The sequence below is a fragment of the Salmo trutta genome, chromosome 36 (genome assembly GCF_901001165.1).
Source record: "Salmo trutta chromosome 36, fSalTru1.1, whole genome shotgun sequence".
NCBI classification, from domain to species: domain Eukaryota; kingdom Metazoa; phylum Chordata; class Actinopteri; order Salmoniformes; family Salmonidae; genus Salmo; species Salmo trutta.
Window position 1 is genome coordinate 30,032,939 of NC_042992.1, and position 25,242 is coordinate 30,058,180.

General features: G+C 43.1%; 1 protein-coding gene across 5 annotated transcripts in view; it reads right to left on the bottom strand.

Moving 5' to 3' along the window:
- Positions 1-195: 195 nt before the first annotated feature.
- Positions 196-25,242, bottom strand: part of LOC115175821 (myocyte-specific enhancer factor 2D homolog) — a 35,397-nt gene continuing 10,350 nt past the window's right edge. The window contains exons 2-13 of one of the 5 annotated variants that reach the window (XM_029735352.1): positions 17,602-17,962; positions 13,877-14,080; positions 13,112-13,255; positions 12,634-12,847; positions 11,830-11,886; positions 9,389-9,570; positions 8,319-8,348; positions 7,296-7,422; positions 5,720-5,882; positions 4,960-5,028; positions 4,323-4,370; positions 196-3,757 (exon numbers count right to left, since the gene is read on the bottom strand). In XM_029735352.1, the coding sequence (XP_029591212.1) occupies positions 3,313-3,757; positions 4,323-4,370; positions 4,960-5,028; positions 5,720-5,882; positions 7,296-7,422; positions 8,319-8,348; positions 9,389-9,570; positions 11,830-11,886; positions 12,634-12,847; positions 13,112-13,255; positions 13,877-14,080; positions 17,602-17,655 (1,737 nt within the window). In that variant the 5' untranslated portion in view covers positions 17,656-17,962 and the 3' untranslated portion in view covers positions 196-3,312. The remainder of the gene's footprint in view (positions 3,758-4,322; positions 4,371-4,959; positions 5,029-5,719; positions 5,883-7,295; positions 7,423-8,318; positions 8,349-9,388; positions 9,571-11,829; positions 11,887-12,633; positions 12,848-13,111; positions 13,256-13,876; positions 14,081-17,601; positions 17,963-25,242) is intronic. The other 4 variants (XM_029735353.1, XM_029735354.1, XM_029735355.1 and 1 more) reach the window with 4 other exon arrangements.

Consider the following 25,242-nt stretch of genomic DNA (forward strand, 5'->3'; position numbering starts at 1 on the left):
CAGTACCATAAAAGCAGTGAACAATCAGTACATTGTATATGGCAGCCAGCTGATAATTGTTGTGTTCCTTTTGGACACTGTCTTAATGGAATGTTTCTCATAAAGAACCTAATATTCCTGAGTTGTGTCATGACATCATGAAGCCAAGGGATGAGATGGGGGTTGACAACCAGCTCAAAAGAAGACAAGATCCCCTTTTCACTCAATTTGTCTATTTAATATATAAAATACGGTAAAACATACGCAAAAAGGATAAGGTTAAGGGACTTGGATACTTTGGTACAACAAACACTTTTGTAAAAGCGGTATAGAATTTGAATAACATCAGTGCATACATTGTATATGAAAATATACACAAAATGTATATCGTTCTCAAACAAAAATAACCTTTACAACGAAAACCCAAAGCAGACTAACCGAGCACAATATATTAGCTATCATTTGTTTTTCTTATGCTACATTTATGAGGTTTTCTTACTCATTTGTGATGCATTGTGATTTTTTTTTAAATGTATGTAACATGAGCATTTATTTATTTTGAATAATCCCACGCATTTACATTTTCAAATTCGGTTAATTGCTAATTTCAGTTTCCCCCCACATAAAATGTTCATATCTTAATCAATATTGCAGCATTTAACTGGTATTTTCCTTCAATGCATTTGCTATGTCACAATAACTGATCGTGCAATTTTAGCAAGTTTCAAGAAAGGAAGCCAGTTTCACATAATGTATATAAGGTCGATTAAATAAAAGGTTGAATATCCTACACAAAATACCAGAAAAATATAAGCTCCATAATAATAGAATATTAATAATAAAAGACAATGGAACTGTCACCAGCACAAATAAACACTTGAAAAATAGTAAGATCTAGAAAACGTTTTACACAAGAAAAAAAAAGGGTGCAGGTTTTTCATTTAACATTATAGATTGTCTTCAGACTACATTGCTAGATTGGACAGAGAACCTTTTGTACATGAGTGGCCTGCAAGTGTCAGGGTGTTAAAACCAAATCAGTGTGGTCTCAAACCAGAGGGACCTCTCCCTCAGACTGAGGTGGGCGTGACTACACAAAAGTTCAGATAGAAATGTAGCGTGTAGAAAAGAAAACCCTTTGTCATAAAGAAATCGGGCATGGGTGTCCGTTCTAGACATTACATTTCTATCTGCAACGTTGCACCCCACTAGAAAGGTCACTGGTGCCAGCCATACGCACTGAACCCTGGGATACACTGAGCAGGCACTGAAACCAAATCTGTGTTGCATAATGTACAGTAGATACATTTATAGAAATCAACACCGCCTTCTTACATTGTGTTAAATAGGACAAGTCCATTAGACGTAGCTCACGGCAGAGTGTGAAGCATATGAAACCATGATTTCATATGAATTATTAAAATGGGATTTCAAAAATCGGCAAATGACTTTAAATAAAGTAGCATTAGTTTTCGCTCAGCCTGACAGTGTATACTGTAGTTTACGAAATCTGATCCTTTTAAGACAAAATACCATGATTCAATGCAATTGTACTAGTTTAATAGTACAATCCATTTTATTTCTATAATTTGTTATAGTGGTCTTTCACTTGACTTTGATTATTGAGGATTGGGTTCAGAGCGTGAGGCCAAAGGACATGTTGACGCCACAGCCAAACAGGCCTCAAGAGTGAGACAGAAAGTGCACACCATCAACACTAGCATTATATAGGTTACTGAGACAAACTTCTCGGCTACTGCGGCAGGACTCCTGCATCGTAGCTCGAAACATATCACAATCACACTCATATGCAAACAGATCCACTGAGAATGAACACATTGCTTGTTTTAGGGATACCTAGCGAAGTCTATGCAAATATATTCATATGTACACACATCTGTATTGAAAAGCCTACTGCTTTGCTGCCAACTGAAGCTATAGAAATATAGAATATGTATTTTTCCATTCTGCTGAAACAGCTCTTTTGAAACATTGCAAAGAGCTGCAGAAAGCTAAGGGAACATCAAAACGCTTTTGTATAATGGGCGATTGTATACAAAGTCTTACTCTTAATTCCCCAAAACTACAGTTCTAACCTTTATGAATGTGTCCAAAATGCCAAGACCAAATACTTCCTTAAAAGAGAGCAACCAGAAGTCCAAAAACAAACTTTAAATATGCATTGGGGTCTTCTACTAGTAGAATGAGCCTTTAGAAGTCCTGTGACATGTATATCAGCATCTAGACTAAATTCTGGTGCAACAAAAATTGCAACAATTCCTTCAAAATCAGAAAGGAAACACAGGTGACGACACAAAATACATCTGAGCATAGAGATATTGAGAGCAGAATCAAAGTCTGAGTGTTTTTTTACTGTTTCATGGAGGTGGTCAGTCATAATAACTGAACAATATTCTTCAGTGTCCCTGTACTGCGTCCGAGGCATTTGGCATTTAGGAAAAGAGGTTGATATCGGCACTCTGGCAAGATGCTCGATTTGGCCTTGGCTGACAGTGCCAGTTGACCACAGAGTGCCACCTGAGGCTTTGGCTGGGGGTGTTGGAAATCGGTGGCAGCGGTGGGATCCATTCCTGTATATCCCTGACCGACCGGACATCCTGTTTGCCCATCTGGGGTCTCTTCGCTCAGTGCCACTGATGAAGCTGAGCCAGCAATCTTTGCGTGCAGCGCTTGTCAAAACAGTCATTCCCAAAGTGCATTTTGAAGGGGTGCTTTCTGAAGCAGACAGTGCTAATCATATCTAACAACAGAACAGAAGAGTCAACAGGGCAGAAAGTCCCACGGGGAAAACTAGCACTTGTGTCAAGCAAACACGGCAAAAGCCTTCCGTCGTACTGTTAACGATACAGTCGTGCTCAAATTAAAATACGTGACGTGTCGACTAACGTCTCTAGATTCACTTTTACGTCTGGTATAAACAGCAATGAGCAGTCAAAACATTTAGGAGAATATGTTCTATTTTAAATCCATCCATTATCTTCTTATCATCCTGATAGGGCAAGTGTCAATTCCCACAAAACACACAAACTCAATTTGAGCGGGACAGCATCGAGATTCTTTGAGCCCCCACATTCAATGCGCTGCCCAATACAAAATCCAACAGCACACTATACCATCTTCCACTCAGGTGGAGCACAAGCCCAAACATTTGTCTCTGCTTTGAGTCCTGGGGAGCTGGGTAGGTGGAGGTAAATTCTTTGGATGGAGGCAGGGAAGAGGGGGTTGTGTGGGGGTGGCAAATGGCGGGAGGTGGCAGGGGGCTGTTCTGTGTTTGTGGTGTTTCAGGGGTCGATGATGTTGGTGCCATGGCCTCTATGTGACCCACGCGTCGAGTCTCATGCGTTTTATGTTGGCTCCCTCCTGCTCCGCCTCATTCTGGGCCCGCAGGAGCTCCACCGAGGGGCTGAATTCGGGGGGCAGGGAACGGCCAGGGTTGCCCATGTTGCCCGCTGCACTTCCGCCGATGCCTCCTCCGCCGCCGCCTGCCGCAGGGTCGTCGCGGTCGTTGCCCTCGTAGGAGCTGCCATTGCTGCTGAGGCTATCGGCGGGGGAGCGGCCGGTTGGGGGCTCCAGGCACAGCAGGGAACCTGGGTATTGTGGCGGGGGCGCGGCCGTCTGGACGCCCCCCCCGGAGGAGGACGGCGGGGGGCACGGGGAGCGGCGGTCTCGGCCAGGCGAGATGGGCTCAGACTTGATGCTCATGTTGGAGTTGGTGTTGACAGTCAGCATGGTGCCCTGAGGTATGTGCCCCACCGGCCTGAGCGTCAGAGAGAGGGAGAGATAAGTGCAGGAGAGGGGAGGGGAAAGATGGACAAAGATTAAGCACAGAGATGGAAATGAAAAGAAAGAGAAGGAAAACAGGATGGGTGAGAGTTTCACTTGACAATTACAATATATTGCAATACAAGCATAGTGACAGGTTTCTGATGTGAAGTTTCAGAGGGAACCCCTAATCACAAGACAGAGCACCAACAAGGCATAGTAGTAGCAACACCATTTGAATTGATGATCAAATCCATTCCAAGCAATTGACAAGTAAAAGTAACCCTCAAGCTCCCAAAATCCACACAAAACAGGCCAACAGCATTAGAAAAGCATGAAATTGTCTGTGTATGAAGGGGTGATTTGGCAAGAGATCATGGCGGCTAAGGAAAAACAATCCAGAAACTGGGTTTTTCAAAAATCCCAGTTGGAGGATTCCCGGTTCCGGAATTTCTGAAAAACCTGGGAACTTTGGTAAAGTGTAAATCACCACCACAGAATTGACATGCCGGGGCAGCCAAAAGCGCACAGACATTACATAGTACGGAGAAATACAGTACCGGCCCAACCACTCATCTCTACCCAAGAGGAGGTTGGACTGCGAGGCGCTGTGGGGAGAAAGAAACATTGGAGCACTTGCAAAAGAAAATTACAGAGTATGTAGCTATGTATGTGAAAGGTGTAAATGAAGGGGTAATATTAGTATTCATCAATCTACCGATCCATCTATACAGCAATGCAAACAAAAATAGATGGATATAATAATACATTAATGGAAATATGTATATGTTAGGGATAGATAGATCATAAATAGATTGAAGTTGTGCCCAATCCCATTTCTTCCAATATAGAAGAAGCATTAAAAAATAAGAGCTGTGACCATCACATTTTCAGGAGCGGTAAATAATATTTCATGGTTTTCATAAGTGGTCTTCTGGATAGTCTGTTGCCTGATTCAATGTTAGTGCAAGCCTTTGTGCCCCCCTGTGGTTAATGCTAATATGTCGCCATCTGGAAAAGACAACTCTCTCCCTTTATAATAAAATACTTTGCTTGCGTTTGTAAATGTATTTGACATTGTCCTAAATACAATTGTTCTGAAAAAGGGTCTGTGTTCTTAAGGAAGGAAAACAATGGGATAGAGAACAGTCCCCATCCACCCGAAGGGACACGTGACACCTCGGCAAAGACATTCACCTCAGATTGGCCGCCAGACTGGAGATCTGGCTAGACAGGTCCCCGCTCTGTTTGTCCATGCCCCACATGCTGTGGACAAGAGGAGAGAACACACTCAGTCACACAGGCTACTGAGGCTGAGTGTGTGTGCATGGAAGCCATTTTGACCTCTACTATTTGGGTCAATTGACCACCAGAGGATTTGGCTGGGCTGGGGGGGGGGGGGTATTGGTGCTAGCAGTGGGATCCATTTTGACCTTTGACCTCTGCTGTTTGGGACAAAACGGTGACTTTTCTCATTCAGGCCTTGAAGACCCGCCTGTTAGCAGCTTTGGAGGTTCTAAGCAACTACGCTATCCTGTGTGCTGCCATTGTAAAGCTGAGTGTGGAGCCTCAACGCAGCATAATACGACCATCCTTATTGGTGCCCTGTGTGAGGAAAATAATACCCGGCATCTGACCTAAGATAATTAGGTATTTTATCAGTATATAAACTTTAAAACAAATCCTGTATTAAGTCACATCCCTAAAAAAATGATGGTGCTTCAAGAAGAAAAGGATCTGGGGTGGCATATGTCGGTGATACCAATTCACAGACCCCATCTAAAAGGATGTGAATTGCTTGCAGCTACAAATGACATGGGGACACTATGCTACATGACAGGAATGGCCAGTCGCATAGTGTTTTGATGGACAGGTCGACAGTCATCAATTGGTTTGTAGAGAATGGAGGAGGGCTTCATGGTTGCTTTGTGACGTGGCAATGCAAGGATGGACTTACACCAAGTTGCTAAGCGACGCCAGACTAAGTTGTTGCTGTTGCTGCTGCTGTTGCTGCTGGGATAAAGACGGTTGCTGTTGCCACGACAAGTTGCCTTGCAGCAGGCCGCCTGGTGACGCCAGGGCGTGGAGAGCGGTGATGTCAGCGCTCGTCAGCTGGTATTCTGAGGGAGGCGAAAGACAAGAGGGAAAATGGTTCATGCACGATCATTTCCTTTCATGTGCTGTAATGTTGAAATGAATCAATCAATCTATATAGGATCTCTGTGCACACTAGTGCAGCTGTTTGTTACTCACTGTTTGTTACTCCGCCACTCTGAAACTACTGATTTTGGTGTCAGGGAGAAATGAAAACCAGAAGGACTGCAGAACTCAAAGGCCAGAGTTGTGCAATCATGAACTTGTGTCTGTGCAATATATACACAATGCAAGCATGTCTATTGGACAAGAATATGAAACGCAACATACAACAATTTGAGATTTTACAGTTCATATAAAGGATCAGTCGATATAAATAAATTATTAGGCCCTAGTATATGGATTTTACATGACTGGGAATACAGATATGCATCATTTGGTCAAAGGTAGGGGCGTGGATCAGAAAACCAGTCAGTATTTGGTGTGACCACCATTTGCCTCATGCAGCACGACATCTTCTTTGCATAGAGTTGATCAGGCTGTAGATTGTGGCCTGTGGAACATTGTCCCATTCTTTAATGGCAGTGCGAAGTTGCTGGACGAACACACTGTCGTACACGTTGATCCAGAGCATCCCAAACATGCTCAATGGGTGACATGTCTGGTAAGTATGCAGGCCATGGAAGAACTGGGACATTTTCAGCTTCCAGGAATTGTGTATAGAGCCTTCCGACATGGGGATGTGCATTTTCATGCTGAAACATGAGGTGATGGCGGCGGATGAATGGCACAACAATGGGCCTCAGGTTCTCGTCACGGTATCTCTGTGCATTCAAATTGCCATCGATAAAATGCTATTGTGTTCATTGTCCAGATGCCTGCCCGTACCATAGCCCCACCACGAGGCACCCTGTTCACAACGATGACATCAGCAAACCGCTCGCCCACACGACACCATATGGCATGGTATGCTGGTTGAACATACTGCCAAATTCTCTAAAACAACTTGAGGCAGCTTATGGTAAGAAATTAACATTGAATTATCTGGCAACAGCTCTGGTGGACATTCCTGCAGTCAGCATGCCAAATGCACACTCCCTCAAAACTTGAGACATCTGTGGCATTGTGCTGTGTGACAAAACTGCACATTTTAGAATGGCCTTTTATTGCCCCCAGCACAAGGTGCACCTGTGTAATGATCATGTTTAATCAGCTTCTTGATATGCCACACCTGTCAGGTGGATGGATTATCTTGGCAAAGGAGAAATGCTCACTAACAGGGATGTAAAAAAACATTTTAAGCTTCTTGTGCGTATGAAACATTTCTGGGATCTTTTATTTCAGCTCATGAAACATGGGACTAACACTTTACATGTTGCGTTTTATATTTTTGTTCAGTGTATAAGCATTTGTAGCAATCTGCTCATGCTTCAGGTAACCTGTGTTGTAAGCTGTCGGCATGGCGGAGAAGGGCAGCCCCTGCGCCAGGAGGCTGGGCGTTGTCACGGAGACCACCGGCGTGGTGAGCGCCTGGGCCACTTGTGCGCCGGCCAAACGCTGGGCATTCTGGGAAGAAAGGAAATGAGGGAAAATGTTAGACCAAATAAACAAAGAATTTAAACCTTGGTGTTTGACAGAAATGAGCTACATGTTTAAAACCTGTGTATTCAATGAATGGAACTTCTGACATGATTGAATGTCAAATGTTGATACGGTTGGATTCATGACAAGTTAAGCCTTTCAAAATGTATCTCGTATTAGGTAGAGGTGTTGTCGGGAGACATCTTGTGACATCATGCATCACACACACACACACAATAGTGGTGGTGGCATTGCCAGGTGAACGCGAGCGAGCCTTAAAGGTATAGTTCACATTTTAAAATGAATAAGCTTACTTCAAAAAGTGAATTATCCCTTTAAATGCAAGCCATTCATTGTTTGGGTAACTCCATGCAGTTTCCAGATGGACAGGGAATGTGCTGCAAGTTGGCGGTGGCAACAAACTGCCAAGTGAAATGACACCCATCATGCTGCCCAACAGTGTCAGCGTTGATGGAAGAAAATGGGCCGACAAACGATGAAGATGATCCAAGCGAAGTGTGTGGCAAACGTCGCCCAAAGTTGCTGCTAACATTCCCACTGACAGATGCTTGCGTAGCTTGAAAGAATCTTTATTTTTCACCTTAAATACAGCAACTGATCATAGTTGTAGGACTATATGCAGTCATGCTGGAGTCACACAACTACGACTCTAAAACCACATGCAGTCCGGTGGTGACTATAAACTCATGACCATACCACCACATGCCATTGTACCATAGCCAAAGAGACTATCTATACTTTGGCCTTAAAATGACACATTCATGAGCGTTACATTGCACACTTGTGACCATGTGAATGTAGGGGGAAGGTCAACAGTCATCGACACATGCGAGTGACAGGAGAAAAAAAAAGAAATTCACCTCGTTCACCATCTCCAGCTCATCATCTGTCTGCAAAGGGGCGGGAGCGGAAATAATTACGCCACTGACCTTTCTCTGAACCCAAACACATGAATCTCTAGTCTCGACCGACCGTTGACTAAAGGTCATGCTGGACAGAAGACCATGAACAGAGAGGAGAAGGTCCTGTTTGTCAACGATACTACACTGAGTGTACAAAACATTAGGAACACCTGCTCTTTCCATGACAGACTGACCAGGTGAAAGTTATGATCCCTTATGTCACCTGTTAAATCCACTTCAATCAGTGTAGATGAAGGGGAGGAGACAGATTAAAGAAGGATTTTTAAGCTTTAAAACAATTGAGACATGGATCGTGTAATGTGTGCCATTCAGAGGGTGAATGGGCAAGACAAAAGATTTAAGTGCCGGGGTATGGTAGTGGGTGGCAGGCACACCGGTTTGAGTGTGTCAAGAACTGCAACGCTGCTGGGGTTCACACGCTTAACAGTTTCCCGTGTGTATCAAGAATGGTCCACCACCCAAAGGACATCCAGCCAACTTGACTCAACAGTGGGAATCATTGAAGTCAACATGGGCCAGCATCCCTGTGGAACGCTTTCGACACCTTGTAGTGTCCATGCCCCGGTGAATTGAGGCTGTTCTGAGGGCAGAAGGTGGTGCAACTCAATATTAGGAAGGTGTCCCTAATGTTTTGTACAATTAGTGTATATTACAGTGTATGATGATATTTTTGTATAACCTTTGCTTACTCTAGATTGCACAGGTTGTGTTTCGGCAATCTGGTGGTTTTGCTGGAGGCACAAATCAAAAATAAAAATCTTTAACTAGAAAAAAACAACAACTCCAAAGTCCATACTAAATTTCACTCTTGCTACAAAACTGAGATGACCATGTGCATAATAAGTGTCAACGAGTTTGTGGAAGGGGAATAGTCACGACCCGCATCAATTATTATTAAAGTCAACAAAACACAGACATGTCCCATTTAGTCTGGTAAAGCCTGGTTGACCCCAGTTAGGCCTGGTTCTGATTGAACTTGGTTAGTGGTTCAGCCTGGTTGAGCTCACCATCTGCATCAGGCTCTTCCCACCCTGAGAGGTGATTACCCGGAGGTCTGGCTTGCGGCTGTTGACCATCTGTGGGCTCTGAGGCGGGGGCGGGGACTTGGCCGGAACTACTTTCCCCAGGCTGTTGCCATTGGAGACAGAGAGGAGGCCTGGGGAGGCCCTGGCACTGATGTATCCGTTAGCTGGAGGGGGAAAAGGAAGGAAGCGAAATAAATGACAAAACCCATGCAGGTAAATCAACACTTAGGCACAGCAGGAATTGCTTCGTGTATTTAGAAGATGAAACCTCAGAGAGGCTAATAGTCCTTTATTTCATCATCACTGATCTGAAAGGAGCATATGACATACAGCACAGAGCCATGTTTTAATCTATCCTTCAACTATACGTGGTCACAGAGGAAATTATATGAGGGGGGGGACTGCCTTCTTGGGACAGGTCTTTTTTTTTGTGCAATGCGATAATCGGAACGATGCAGGATTTTAAAAGATTTAGTGTTGAAGTACACCAAGAAAACACCAGGGGAAAATGTATTTCTTTCTTCCACAATTATAAAAATGCCTCCACTATGACAGGGAAAATGTTAGAGGCAGGGTTGTAGTGCTGCCAGAGAGGACAGAAATTTTAGCAACCCCTTGGAAAGTTGTCTGTTCTCAAAACGGTTTGTTGACTTAGGGCTCAGGTAGGCTACGACGCAATTAACTAACTCGCCCTACTGTCCAAGAGTATGTCTTGCAAGATCACATACGCCTAATGATTAATTAGTATTTTACATAGTAAAACCAAATATAATAGCATAGTAAGCCTACATTACACCAAAAACACTTTCTTAATCATATTTTATGAGCTTTTAGGATGGTTAGCTCACTGAAGCTGAATAGCCCCCCAAAAAATTATAATGCGCCAAAAACTGAACAGCGTGCGCCACTAGGTAGGATATAGTCTATGCTTTAATTGAAACAAAATACAAGAAAGGCTTATAGTTTGTTAACACCATCTACTCCAATTCGCTCACGAAAGTCATTCAAGAAGATCAAATGCATATTCCCATGAAACTGATTAAAATCAAATGATTGGCATGCAGATTCAGTTTGGACATTTCACCGGTAAAACGTGAAGAATTATCGTTTATGATTGACAGTGATGATTTCCCTATTTGTATTAAAAATAGAACATTTCGATCCAGGCTGTATCACAACCGGCCGTGATCGGGAGTCCCACAGGGCGGCGCACAATTGTGGCACATCGCGCTTTACTTGGCTCATGCGGCTGGGTGTTAAGAAGAGTGGTTTGGCGGGTCGTGTTTCAGAGTACTCATGACTCAACCTTCGCCTCCCGAGTCTGTTGGGAGTTGCAGCGATGAGACAAGATCGAAAATGGGGTAAAACACAACAAACAAAAAAAATCTTCAGACAATAGGCATAGGCAGACATTGCAATTGGAGTATGCATTTTCTGCATATTCTATAATGATATTCAATAGGCTACATCTGTCAGTACAAACTTTGAGAAATTATGCCGTCATACTTTTTGTTCCCACACCTACATTTTTTTTTATTTTTTTTTAAATAGCACTACACCACTGGTTGGGGGACAACAGACACCCCTGATGTGCTCCCAACGACAATGTTTTGAATAAACAAATTTTAAAAAACTGCCCGTAGTCATCTTGCATTGCTCGTGAGCTGTGAGAAAATGTGTACATTCCACGGCAAAAAGTACACAGAGTACACAGAAAAACATGTCGTGTCACACGATGACACATGACAAATTGTCTTTACACCATAATCTCAGCTATCCCTGGATTGCGTGCTTCAAGCCTTCTTAACACCAGGCCTCCCCTCTCGCCAAAAGCCTGGGGCTAGATTTGATTTCGCCCCAAGGGAGGGTTGACACCTGAACCTTCTGGGTCTCCCTCTCCGCCTGGCTCCCACATTGCTCTGGTGTCTATCCAGGCAAGTGCTAGGGACACCAGCTGACGTCAATGGAGACATTCCAAGATGATCCGGGGCAGTCTCAGTAATAATGGGACACTAATGGCAGAGAAGATAGAGGAAGAGATGGAGAGGAACTACTAAGGACTGGACCCTGGATGGAGTATATGATTGCTCTTGGCAATGTGACAAGCATAAAATGTGTTTTTCACTTTCCCTTACTTTCACATTCTTTCAGCAGGCCCTTTTCTTGAAAAAAGCAACGTCCACATCTCTAATATGCTGATATTTATTGAGACATTTGGAAAAGTTCTGTCATTTGAGCATCTCAATAAATCTCTGTGGGAGCAAATCGTAGTGCAGACATTTTTCTGTCTAGCACCTAAGATATTGGATTAAATTTGCCCTTTTTCAATGAGTACATCCATTTCTTAACACATTGACTGTCAATGAGCATTGTATTGTCAGTAGAAGTGGTATTGTAGAGTAGTCCGTCATAAGGTTACTCACGGACTGGACTTGGGCATCCTCCATTTGAATTGTTCAGGTCGCCCCCGAGCATAGCACCTGTTGAAATTATAAACACTGGCTTAGCAAGGAAAATATGAACACTCCTAGCAGGACACTGAATTAAAATGTTTTTCAATTACTTTCACATACATTATAAGTATTCAGATGTATATTGTTTGAAAATACAAGTAGTAGAATATTGGAATGTATTTGGAAATACACTTGGAAAGCATTGGCATGTATTTGAAAATACTAAAATACACATTTTCAAATACAAATAAATATTCCAATGCATTTGAACCCAGGTCCTAGGAGTGTTTGAAAATAATATATTTGGAAAAAAGTATTTAAATATTTTCAAATAATAGGCCATTTATAGCACTTCAAAATACTTTCAAATGATTCCAATAGAAGTAGATGATTTTGGCCACACTATTAGAAAATACTCAAATACACAGAAAGTAAATATTGAAATAATCAAATACACGTGTGTTTGATCCCAGCTGGTCTGGATTCATTGCTTCAGAACAACATTGATTTGAAACAGGTTTCCAATTCATTGAATTGTAACAACTCATTGATTGGAACCAGGGTCTTGTTCATTTGGCAGCAAATGGACTGAAACAGGGAGGGACTACCTAGATTTAAGAAATGCTCATTCATTTTCTGTTGCAAAACATTTTTTACGTTTTCCATAGTATGTCCTAATGAACATGGTTATGGCAGAGCAGAGTTTGTGTGGAGAGGAAAGATTACATTTCCCACAGATGCCACAGCAGAAGGCTGTCTCGCTCTTTCGCTCACCTGCACTGGCCGGTCGCTGTGGCAACCCAGGAGACACTGTGTTTCTCTGGGGCGCCGGTTGCTGGGGCGACAGGTGGTGGTTGTCAGAGAGCGATGGCGACGTCACGTAGGAGGTGGTCACCATGGCGTTGCCAGGGTTACTGAATTGCAATGTGTTCTGATTAGAGGCCTGGACGGTGACGGGCATGGAAAATGTGGGGGGTGGGACCGCAGACTGAAAGAAAGTTGATAGTTAACATTGGCTCAGGTCTCTTGACTTTTGATAAGCAGACAATTGAAGAATAGCAGCATCAAACTGCTCTAGGTGAAGTGGAGCTTCCACCATATAGTTCAGTGTTTCTCAAACCTCTGAGTACCACCATTCAGTGCACTTATTTGACCTATCCCAGTGCTATCACCCATACTCGGGGATAGTGGCTAGCTAAGGGCAAGGTGTTTTACATTGGGGGAGATGGTGAGGAAAAGGGGAGATGCTTACACTGACACCGTAGCGCTTGAAGAGGATGTCTAGGTCTTCGGTGGTCTTGCGGTATTTGTCGTCGCTCAGGGGGATCTGGTCTATGGAGTCCTCTCCGTCCGGCTCGGGACTTTCGCAACCGTTGAAGCCTTTCTTTCGCAACGTCTGTGAAGACAGGATGAAAAAAAGACTGGTGGGAGATGAGAACAAAGGACAGGAGCTGAAGGTCTGGCTGGCTGAATAGGAACAAGTACACTCGAGCTGTATAGTTGAATATGTGTCTGAGGGAGGACAATTTCAAGGTACATTTGTGCAATAGCCTGGTTCCAGATCGCTTGTGCTGTATAGCCAACTTTATATGGTCATTGCTAAATGACAATAGGAGTTGGGTATACAGTACAAAACGATCTGTGACAATGCTAAGCATCCGATGGATGCACTTCCTCAAAAATACCCACCGTTCAGGTGAGAGTTTCAGACCTCCGGACTTGGCAAGAAAACACACAGATCAGTTCTGGGACAACATTTCCATTCCCTCTCTAGCTGCTATTTGTGTTCTACAACACTGGAGGCTACAAAGAAGCGATGACACTTTGGCTGCAATACGGTTCATTGTTCTGTGCAGACCTGGGCTCAAACAGTTAACTGTGCCTGATTGAGCTTGGCTGGCGCAGTGGAACCAATCGAAAAGTCACAAACGCGCAAACCCTGCCGACCTGGCATTCCAGGCCGTCTCAAGCTAAAGTGGTACGGTCAGAGGCTGATAGCCCCTTCTGTTTGCTTTACCTCAATGATGTCGGCGTTGGTCCGGCTCTCGTGGGGTTCGTTGTACTCGGTGTACTTGAGCAGCACCTTGTCCATGTCGGTGCTGGCGTACTGGAACAGTTTGTTGGAGTGGTTGAAGATGATGAGGGCGATCTCACAGTCACACAGCACACTCAGCTCGTACGCCTTCTTCATCAGGCCAAACTTTCTCTTGGTGAACGTCACCTGCATTGGGAGGGGATAGAGAATAAATCAATTCGATTTATTTATACAAGCACCCCCCCCCCCCATCAGCATTGTCACAAAGGGATTTACATAACGGAGGGAGGTGGGAAGAGATCGCAGAGGTTGAGGAAAGTGAAAATGAGTTTGAGGTGTGGCATCTGTAGAAAGTGTCAATTTATGTCATTAACAAGTGCCGACACAGTGTTAAAAATCTGAGTGAACTGGCAGTGTGGGTTTCCTTTATCTGCAATGGAGTGAATTGGTGCCAGTCTGGTTCTTCAGTGACATTTTCATTAGGGCACACTGTAGCAAAATGCTTCAAAACTTTGGGCCACGAAAAACGTCTCCTTCCATTTCAGAGTGTTTTCTTCAGTTTTGTGCCTAATGAACATGACCCACATGCAACTAACCCCATTCTCTTCAGCCTCCATCTCTTTACCCTCCTCTCTTTCCCAACTCTCCTTCCCCCTGTTGCTCAGATCCCTGAACATGCAAATGAGATGCTTTGATGAGAACTGATAAGGGACTTCAATATCCTTCCTTCAGAATACACCCCCCCCCCCAGATATAGAGAATCTTCCCACTTTTACGTCAAAAACACACATGCAAGTGCGCACACGGAAGAGCAATAGAGGACAAGGAAGGGTGTAACATCTACTGGGGTTATGGTTTTGTAATATGCTATTACGAAATGCTACTGTAGTGATACGTAACCTTTGGTCAGCAATTATGGATTTGATTTCAATGTTTCCTGTATGTTGTGTGTGCATTTCTGAATGACCTGAGGCAATCACAGTTGTTATTGTAGTAGGAATAGTGAATGAGGTACATTGTCACTGAATAGTCAACATCATAAACCGACCATAGCATTGTACCTTAAGTGCAATGCTAATATGTTTTGTATGTACCCTCTGTGTATTGTGGGTACTTTCTACATTTTGCAATGTACAACCAGGAAGATCATTTTAATATTTAACCATTCATGACAAATAAATTAATCTAAATGGCAAAATCAGTCAAATAGGAGGGTGGTGAGTGAACAAGAAGCGGACAGTAACAGATTTCCCAAGACCGTAGCACAGACACACCCAGTCACAATCCCACTCCCACACTTTTACCCTTTCAAACATACACGTACGCAAACACTCACCTTCCTCAACACACACCTAACCGCACACACATTCACCCTTTGAAAACACACACACGCACAGATCAGTAACTTCTGTCCCTGATATGACTGTGTCCACTGGCCTGCAGCTGCTGTGGACAGACTGATTTATATGGAGCAGCTGTCCGCAGGGCTGTGTGTGATCCGATTGGCTCCATGTCGGTTTGAACTCTGTGCCTACTCGGCCTGAAACACTATGCACTCTCAGAAAGGGCCACGGGTGCGTGAGAGCTCCATTCAAGTCAAAAATATACACTCTGCACACACATACTGTACAAACCCAGAAAACAGTAACATTACACTACAACACTGATACGATGTTCATTAATGGGCAGTGACACTAACACTAGTACATTAACACAGGGAAATATATACATTTGCACCTGTTATTTTTAGGAGGAAAAAAAGCTAAAACTTTAAACCATTAGCTGAAGAGAAGGAAAAAGAGCTTACAGTTATGTTTGACCTTTTTTGGTACATTTATTTCAGCAGGTGTGTAGTTTGCACCGGTACAAACATTCAGTGAATCTGGCCCATGGTGTCAAATGGGCCTTAGAGGTCGAACACACACAGTTGAAGTCAGAAGTTTACATAAACCTTAGCCAAATACATTTAAACTCAGTTTCACAATTCCTGACATTTATTCCTAGTAAAAATTCCCTGTCTTAGGTCAGTTAGGATCACCACTTTATTTTAAGAATGTGAAATGTCAGAATAATAGTAGAGAGAATGATTTATTTCAACTTTTATTTCTTTCATCACATTCCCAGTGGGTCAGAAGATTATATACACCCAATTAGTATTTGGTAGCATTGCCTTTAAATTGTTTCACTTGGGTCAAACGTTTTGGGTAGCCTTCCACAAGCTTCCCACAATAAGAATGTTGGCCCATTCCTCCTGACAGAGCTGGTGTAACTGAGTCAGGTTTGTAGGCCTCCATGCTCGCAAACGCTTTTTCAGTTCTGAAATGTTCTATAGGACTGAGGTCAGGGCTTTGTGATGGCCACTCCAATACCTTGACTTTGTTGGCCTTAAGCCATTTTGCCACAACTTTGGAAGTATGCTTGGGGTCATTGTCCATTTGGAAGACCAATTTGCAACCAAGCTTCAACTTCCTGACTGATGTCTTGAGACAATTTTCCCCTCCTCATGATGCCATCTATTTTGTGAAGTGCACCAGTCCCTCTTGCAGCAAAGCATCCCCACAACATGATGCTGCCACCCCCGTGCTTCACAGTTGGGATGGTGTTCTTGGTCTTGCAAGCCTCCCCCTTTTTCTCCAAACATAATGATGGTCATTATGGCCAAACAGTTCTATTTTTGTTTCATCAGACCAGAGGACCTTTCTCCAAAAAGTACGATCTTTGTCCCCATGTGCAGTTGCAAACTGTCGTCTGGCTTTTTTATGGCGGTTTTGAAGCGGTGGATTCTTCCTTGCTGAGCGGCCTTTTAAGTTATGCCGATATAAGGACACGTTTTACTGTGGATATAGATACTTTTGTACAAGTTTCCTCCAGCCTCTTCACAAGGTCCTTTGCTGTTGTTCTGGGATTGATTTGCACTTTTCGCACCAAAGTACGTTCATCTCTACGAGACAGAACGAGTCTCCTTCCTGAGCGGTATGACGGCTGCGTGTTCCCATGCTGTTTATACTTGCGTACTATTGTTTGTACAGAAGAACGTGGTATCTTCAGGCGTTTGGAAATTGCTCCCAGGGATGAACCAGACTTGTGGAGGTCTAAAAAACATATCTGAGGTCTTGGCTGATTTCTTTTGACTTTCCCATGATGTCACGCAAAGAGGCACTGAATTTGAAGGTAGGCCTTGAAATACATCCAGAGGTACACCTCCAACTGACTCAAATGAGGTCAATTAGCCTATCAGAAGCTTCTAAAGCCATGACATAATATTCTGGAATTTTCCAAGCTGTTTAAAAAGGCACATTTCAACTTAGTGTATGTAAACTTCTGACCCACTGGAATTGTGATACAGTGAATTATAAATGAAATAATCTGTCTGTAAACAATTGTTGGAAATATTACTTGTGTCATGCACAAAGTAGATGTCCTAACTGACTTGCCAAAACGATAGTTTGTTAACAATACATTTGTGGAGTGGTTGAAAAACGAGTTTTAATGACTCCAACCTAAGTGTACGTAAACTTCCAACTTCGTCTGTACATCGGCCCGCCTGGATCGGGAGGAAGGAAGGATGCCTTTTTTCAGTATTCAAAAGAGAGACAAGGCCACACATCTTTCTCGCCCATCTTATAAGGAGTCGACTATATTCAAGGCCCTTGAATAAGACCCTGGTCCAGACTATGAAAACACGGCCACACATCTCTCAGTCTCACCTGTCTGTTCCTCTCGTCGGTGATCCGTTGGATCTGAATCTTTTTTCTCCCCATGCTTCCTGGTGGTGGTGACTGTTGGTTGGGGTCAGTCAATCAGGGTCAAGATTCAGAGGTGCCTCCTCTCAGACGAGGAGCGGGGGAGTGTAGCCTATTAGCTCTTTCTAGAGTATGGGCAGACTCATAAACAAACACTACGTGCAGTCACGCACACACACACACACTCCTCTGCCCAGGTCTGAGGTGACGGGGCAGAGGGTCTGCCGTTGGTAGAGCTGGCAGAGAGTTGCCCTCAGTTCATTGCTCGCTCAGGTCAAAGGTCACCAGTTTCTCGACCGTTGCTGTGGTGAGGACAATGTCACTCCTTGAGAGGGAGAGAGAGAGAGAGAGAGTTACGTCTACATTCCTCATGTACACACAGCCATTACAATGTGTTTTCATAGAAGAGATGCAGTGTTGTCTCTGTGACCAGAATGCACCAGAAACTGTCGTCTACGCTACACTGTGAGGAAAAAAAATAACCACAAGCTATTAATGTATTAATTGGATTTATTCAGCAAAGAAGATTTGCTCGGAATACTGCAACTTTAATGTGAACATATCCGTAAGTACTGTGGACAGAGTTATGCGAGGGAAAAACATGTCGTTGTTCAAAACGTGTGGCTCAAAGACAATAGCCCAGGTAATGCTAGCTGACCTGTCTGAGTACACACACCCCTTCACACCGTGCCAACAGCTATTATGCTTCTCCGTCAGTCAGTGTAAACACGCAGCTCAACAACAGAAAGGCTCTGACTTCACCCTGCTATTGTCATTCCTCCCTGGTCAGATGTGATCCCACAACCCCACACTGTGGAACGGCATACTAACCGCCACTGGTGCTTCCAACTGATTAGCGAAAGCCCTCACCTATTCATAGAAGCTAGTCTATGACAACAGGGTGGCGTGCTAAGCGCTAGCTGCCCAGGAGGGGGAATTCCCATGCACAAGGACATCAGAGGGAGAGACGGAAGGATTACGACAGGCATCTAAAAATACCGGTGTTCACACAAGACACATTTCTCCCCTGGGGGGGGTGTTGTTTGTACTTCAAGATGAGCGTGTTAGATGAGAAGTATGTGGCTAGGGCTAGCATGTAGCATATTAGCGTGTAGCATGATGTTTCATAGGCTAAAGTTAGATGACAAGATAAGAAGCAACATGGGCAATTTCCTTCTTTGGAGTCAACTCAAACCTTGTTCCTTATGGCCAAAGATTGGTGTGTGAAGCAAAAATCACAGCGGTAGTGGACACATTCACAGTTCCATAACATTCTGCAGTGATTTCTGAGTTGGATACTGTACATGGGACTGAATGACTAATAGATATCAGAAGCGCCTTTATTCACCAAGTGAATTTACACATGCCCGGAATTAGCCATACCCTCGAACATCAGCCACTTCCTGCCAAAGCCATTGGTCCTATTTTTTCACCATTGTCCACACAATATGCTGACTAATTCAGCAGGGTTTCATTTCCGTTCATGATACATTTTCATAATACGCATGAAGAGGCCACAAAAATGTATTATATCCTCATATTCCTCTCATAGGACTCTCCTGGAAATGAGACAATGGTGTAAGTAGTCCCACATCTCAAGAGGGCCTTAAAAGCTCTTTGTAAAACTGTGTTCAATTAACAAGAACCTCTTGTTATTTAGCACTTGTTTGTACCAAACACACATTTTCGGTGTTTTGGCTTACATGAATTCATGAGTGTTTTTTATACAAACCCAGGCTATAGCCTACTGCCCTCCCTAAGCTGGGATCAGAAGCATAAGAGAAAGCATCACTATTCCAATCTCATTCCATGTGTCGTACAGTATTGCAGCTTCACTAGATGCTAAGTGCATTGATTACAATTAATACTCAGCTGGATGAAAATCCTGCATACACAATTGGTCACCAGGATCAATGTGGAGTTAAATTGCACTATAACAAAACGACAAAAAGGAAACCAGGTAAATTCATGCAGATCATAGTAACCCCCACCTCAATCAGAACCCAACTGTGTCCTTTAGTACATATGTGTCTGTGCCGTTCACCTTTATATTCACATGCTGGAGCAGCTGTTAGCGCACTTTCTGTTCAGACTGAACCAGGTTTTCATCTAGGATTTTGCCTGTCCTTAGCTCTAATGTTTTTTTTGTTGTTTTATCCCAAAAAAATACAAAAAAATCAATAGTCCTTGCTGATGACAAGCATGCCCATAACATGATGCAGCCACCAGCAATCTTGGAAATATGAAGAGTGGTACTCAGAGACGTGTTTGCCCCAAACATAACGCTTTCTATTCAGGACATAAAGTTAATTTCTTTGCAGTTTTACTTTTGTGCCTTGTTGCAAACAGGATGTATGTTTTGGAATATTTTGCTTCTTTTCACGGTCATTTAGGTTAGTATTGTGGAGTAACTCAATGTTGATCCATCCTCAGTTTTTTCCTATCACTGATTTAATGTCACCATTGGCCTCATGGTGAAATCCCTGTGACAGGGTGTATTGATACACCATCTAAAGAGTAATTCAATAACTTTACCACGCTCAAAAAGGTTATTCAATGTCTGCTTTTTAATTGTTTTACCCATCTACCAATAGGTGCCCTTCTTTGCAAGGCATTGGAAAACCTCCCTGGTTTTGTGGTTGAATCAGTGTTCGCCATCTTCCTTTAAATAGGGAGCAAATTTGTTTTCAGCACTTTTATTTCCAAAACTTGGTTTCTCATTGCTCGCTCTTGTCCCTCTGTAGCAGACATATGGTAAGCAAAATATGTTTGGAAGATCAAATCGCATTTCGGCACCAAATGATCGTGATAATATCGTAATGTGAGGTCCCTGGCAATTGCCAGCCCTACATTAGCAGAGAGCCCACTCTGGAAATGTATTTGTTCCAAACAATGTCTTAAAATTAACTAAAGAAAAAAATGGTAGTTCTGAGATATTAATATTTATGTTGAATAAATGAATGTGAACATGTGTATTTCAGAATCAAGACGTACTCCATATTTCAGAGCACACTATAAAGGAGTATGATGACACCAAGATGTTGTCTGCATCATGTACGGTTCTTAGATCAGGGTCTTACAGGAGTAATGTATAGGTCTAAAAAGAGCCTAAAATGGCCACTTTCATCATGATAAAAAAAAAATTGAAAGTGTGATACAAATATAAAAAGCATGTGAAACATTCTTCCTCCTAATGAAGTTTCCATGTTAGAATTGCCAGAACAATCTGAGATCCCCAAAATTATTTTGGGGCTCGCAAACAATTGCCATTTCAAGAGTTCATGCAAAAGTTCCATGCGTAAGCAATGCAGGCACAATACATTCATGTGAACACAACAAATTAACGGTAAATTAAACATCACCTAATTCGCCCAAACCGCATATCAGAAATGACAAAGCCAACAAAGCTCTCCATTCCAATATCACGACTGAAAACAAAACGTAAATCGTATGTTTATATGATGGCAAGTACCATTTAAGACCGTGTTAGAGCAGGGCTTTGCCAATGTAGTTAACAGACTGACGTCACTGGCCATGACAAAAACATGAACTCCAAGACCACCCAAGGGTTCATTCCCTGTGATCATTTCCATTATATATGCGTCAAGAGTGCTTCATCTGTATAGAACCCTATTGCACAATGTGACACTCCATCGAGGGATACTGCATGCAAGTTACTGTCTATATTTGGCAAGAAAATAGTACATAAACTGTCACCATATTCATGGTAATCCAGGACATTTCGACTCGCTTTCTACCCCCTTCTGAAAATGAGATCACTCCTTGATTCCAATGTCTTTTCACTCACTATTCCAGATTTGTAATATTTTCTTCCAGGAAAGAAATGGATGAATTTAGCCTCTTTGCACTTGCCCCTTTCTCTACAGAACAATTGTAAACAGCAGTTGGAGAGGTCAGTGATTACATTGTGGATGTGCCAAACCAACAGTCTACCATAGGAGAAAATACAAATAATAAAAAAATAAAAAAGTTTTTATTTTGAAGAGTCACCTACAAAAGTTTGGAACCCAAATTCCCCCACACAAAAATATTCTCCATCCAATTGTCCAAAATCAAGACCATGCCAAATTGTAGCTGGTTGAGAGAAAATAAATTATTTGCCTGCGCTTTAGCTAGGGTTGCACATTTTGGAGAATATTCAGAGGTGGAAACTTTCCATGGGAATTAACGGGAATAAATGCAAATTAATATCATTTAAAATAGATGTTTTTTGCATTGGATATATTTACCATATCATATGGAGACAGAACCATAAACCTTTTACCTTATCATAAATAGACAATTGCAAAAGATTAAATTCTTCCAATAGAAATAAACATTAAAAAAAATGTAGTTACGAATTTAACATTAAATGAGTTCACTCATTTGGGATGATTTCACTGAACAACAAAAGAAAAGGAATATTGAATGATCCATCACATCTCCCCAAAACTTTTTCAACATACATCTGTAAAATGACTAAAGCTTTGGTTGTCTTCCTCTCAGGCTTCCATGTCTTCTCCCTGGACCTCCTCAATATCCACCTCTTGAACATCAGACTCTGAAGCGTCATCTTTACTGTCACTTTCCAACCGTGTTGAGGATGGCTCGTTGTCAGGCTCAAAAAGTCTCAAATTTGCCCGGATGGCCATCAATTTTTCAACCCTTGTATTGGTCAGCCTGTTGCGTACTTTGGTGTGTGTTCCCAAACAAGGACCAGTTGCGCTCTGAGGCGGCTGATGTTGGTGGGATTTGGAGGATGATGGAGGCAACAGGGGAAAGAGCCTCAGATCCACAAAGTCCCTTCCACCAGGTGGCTGATGAGATGTTGGCACGACTGCAATATTGCATCTCCATCCCAAAGCCCTTGCTTGGAAGTGTACTTCACCAGACTGCCAAGAACCTTGCCCTCATCCAAGCCAAGGTGGCGAGACGGTAGTGATGACACCATAGGCCTTTTTGATCTCTGCACCAGACAGGATGCTCTTGCCAGCATAGTTGGGGTCCAACAGGTACGCTGAGGAGTGTATGGGCTTCAGGCAGCCGTCTTCAAGCTTTTTGATACATTTCAGAACTGCAGTTTTCTCTGCTTGGAGCAACAGTGAAGTGGGCAGGGCAGTATGGATTTCTTCTCTTACATCTGCAAGCAGAGTCATAACATCCGACAGGATGGCATTGTCTCCCTCAATCCGTGCAATGGCTACTGCTATAGGTTTCAGGAGTTTGAGGCTGCTTACCACTCTCTCCCAAAATACATCATCCAGGAGGATCCTCTTGATGGGGCTGTCCATATCGGCAGACTGTGATATGGCCATTTCTTGGAGCCTCCTTCCCTTCCAGGAGACTGTCATACATGATGACCCCCCCCCCCAACGGGTGTTGCTGGGCAGCTTCAATGTGGTGCTCTTATTCTTCTCACTTTGCTAGGTAAGGTAGATTGCGGCTATAACTTGATGACCCTTCACATACCTAACCATTTCCTTGGCACTCTTGTAGAGCGTATCCATTGTTTTCAGTGCCATGATGTCCTTCAGGAGCAGATTCAATGCATGAGCAGCACAGCCAATGGGTGTGATGTGAGGGTAGGACTCCTCCACTTTAGACCAAGCAGCCTTCATGTTCACAGCATTATCTGTCACCAGTGCAAATACATTCTGTGGTCCAAGGTCATTGATGACTGCCTTCAGCTCATCTGCAATGTAGAGTCCGGTGTGGCTGTGTTCTTGTAGAATATTGGTTGAGGGATGGAGATTAAGGTAATTATTCCTTGCCCACGAACATTCGACCACCCATCAGAGATGATTGCAATACAGTCTGCTTTCTCTATGATTTGCTTGACCTTCACTTGAACTCTGCATCCAGCAAATGAGTAGATAAAGCATATCTGGTTGGAGGGGTGTATGCTAGGCGAAGAACATTCAGAAATCTCTTCCAATACACATTGCCTGTGAGCATCAGAGGTGAACCAGTTGCATACACAGCTCGTGCAAGACATTAATCAGCATTTCTCTGACTACGTTCCTCCATTGAGTCAAAAAAAACATCTGATCTCGAATAGAAGTTGAGGGACTTTTGTCAGGGGTTGCTTGTTGTGAGCGCTGAGGGAACTTTATGCACTTGGCCAGATTATTCTGCATCTGTTGCATGCTTCACATATGATTTGGCACAATGTTTGCAAATGTACACAGCTTTTCCTTCTACATTAGCTGCAGTGAAATGTCTCCACACATCAGATAGTGCCCATGGCATTTTCCTGTAAAGATCAGAAAATTGTTAAATAAAAACCGAATACAATTCCATGTACAGATAAATAGTTAAGCAGTTAGATTAAACAACTCCTTCGTAAGATAAATGTTTTAAAATGAAACATGTAAGCAGACAGGTGAATTAACACTCCTCACTTAGGCTCAAGCAAGCTAAAACCCACATGGTAGCAAAAACTAACTAGCAGAAATGTTAACAAGTTAGAAATGATTAACACACTTTGCTGTGGGCTACTATTTACTAGTTAACAAAAGATGATGTATGTCGTATAAAATATATTCACCCCACCCAGTACTGTAATCAAATCTTACCAGAAAGCATGTAGTCCTTGGCTCAGACAGTGTAGTAGTGTGGGCTCAATAGCATCACATTACTGTGCAAGATCTTGAGAATCAGCGGTGCATGTGATGGAAGAGCGTACTGTGCATGTGATGGAAGAGCGTACGGTGCATGTGATGGAAGAGCGTACGGTGCATGTGATGGAAGAGCGTACGGTGCATGTGATGGAAGAGCGTACGGTGCATGTGATGGAAGTGCGTACTGTGCATGTGATGGAAGTGCGTACTGTGCATGTGATGGAAGAGCGTACTGTGCATGTGATGGAAGAGCGTACTGTGCATGTGATGGAAGAGCGTACTGTGCATGCAGAGGGTTGCAATTGTGGATAGTTTAACCAAAGTATGCCACAAGACCTAGAATTGCCTTATGTGTATCCCACAAAAAAAGGTTCACCGTCATAAGCTGACTGTTTTGATGAATTTAAGCACATTTCCCAGGTTTAACTTCCCATAGAAAATTCACAGAAATTCACCGGAAACTTTTCGACCCCTTGCAACCCTAGCTATGGGACTGCTATTTTTTAATTTATTTTTTAATTGTCCACTAATGCAGGACTAGTAAAGGCCCAGTGCACAAAAACTGTGAGAAAAAAAAATTCCCAACCATTTTTGCAGGACCGTCAGCACCCAGACTCTCCCGCAGTGAATGGAAACCTAACAATTTCTTGACTTTGCTGACATATTTGATTAGCCGTAGAATGAACTACAACAAGGGTTGTGGCCAGCCCTGTTCTCCCCGTGCGCCACTCGGCATGGCTACCCCCTCTCATTACTGTAATTGACATGTCCATCCTCCCTCTTCCTCCCCCCGAAGGCGCTGATGGCTCAATTAGGAGCTGGCTGGACGACTGATTAGATGCCAAGATAATGAGGCTGCCGCTCGACTCACACCGAGCCAGAGCAGAACCAGCTCACTCAGTCAGTGACATTACAGGAACCCCAAAGAGCTAAAGGAGAGACGTAGCTTTCAACTAAAGCCCAGACTCAGACACTTTGGACAGGC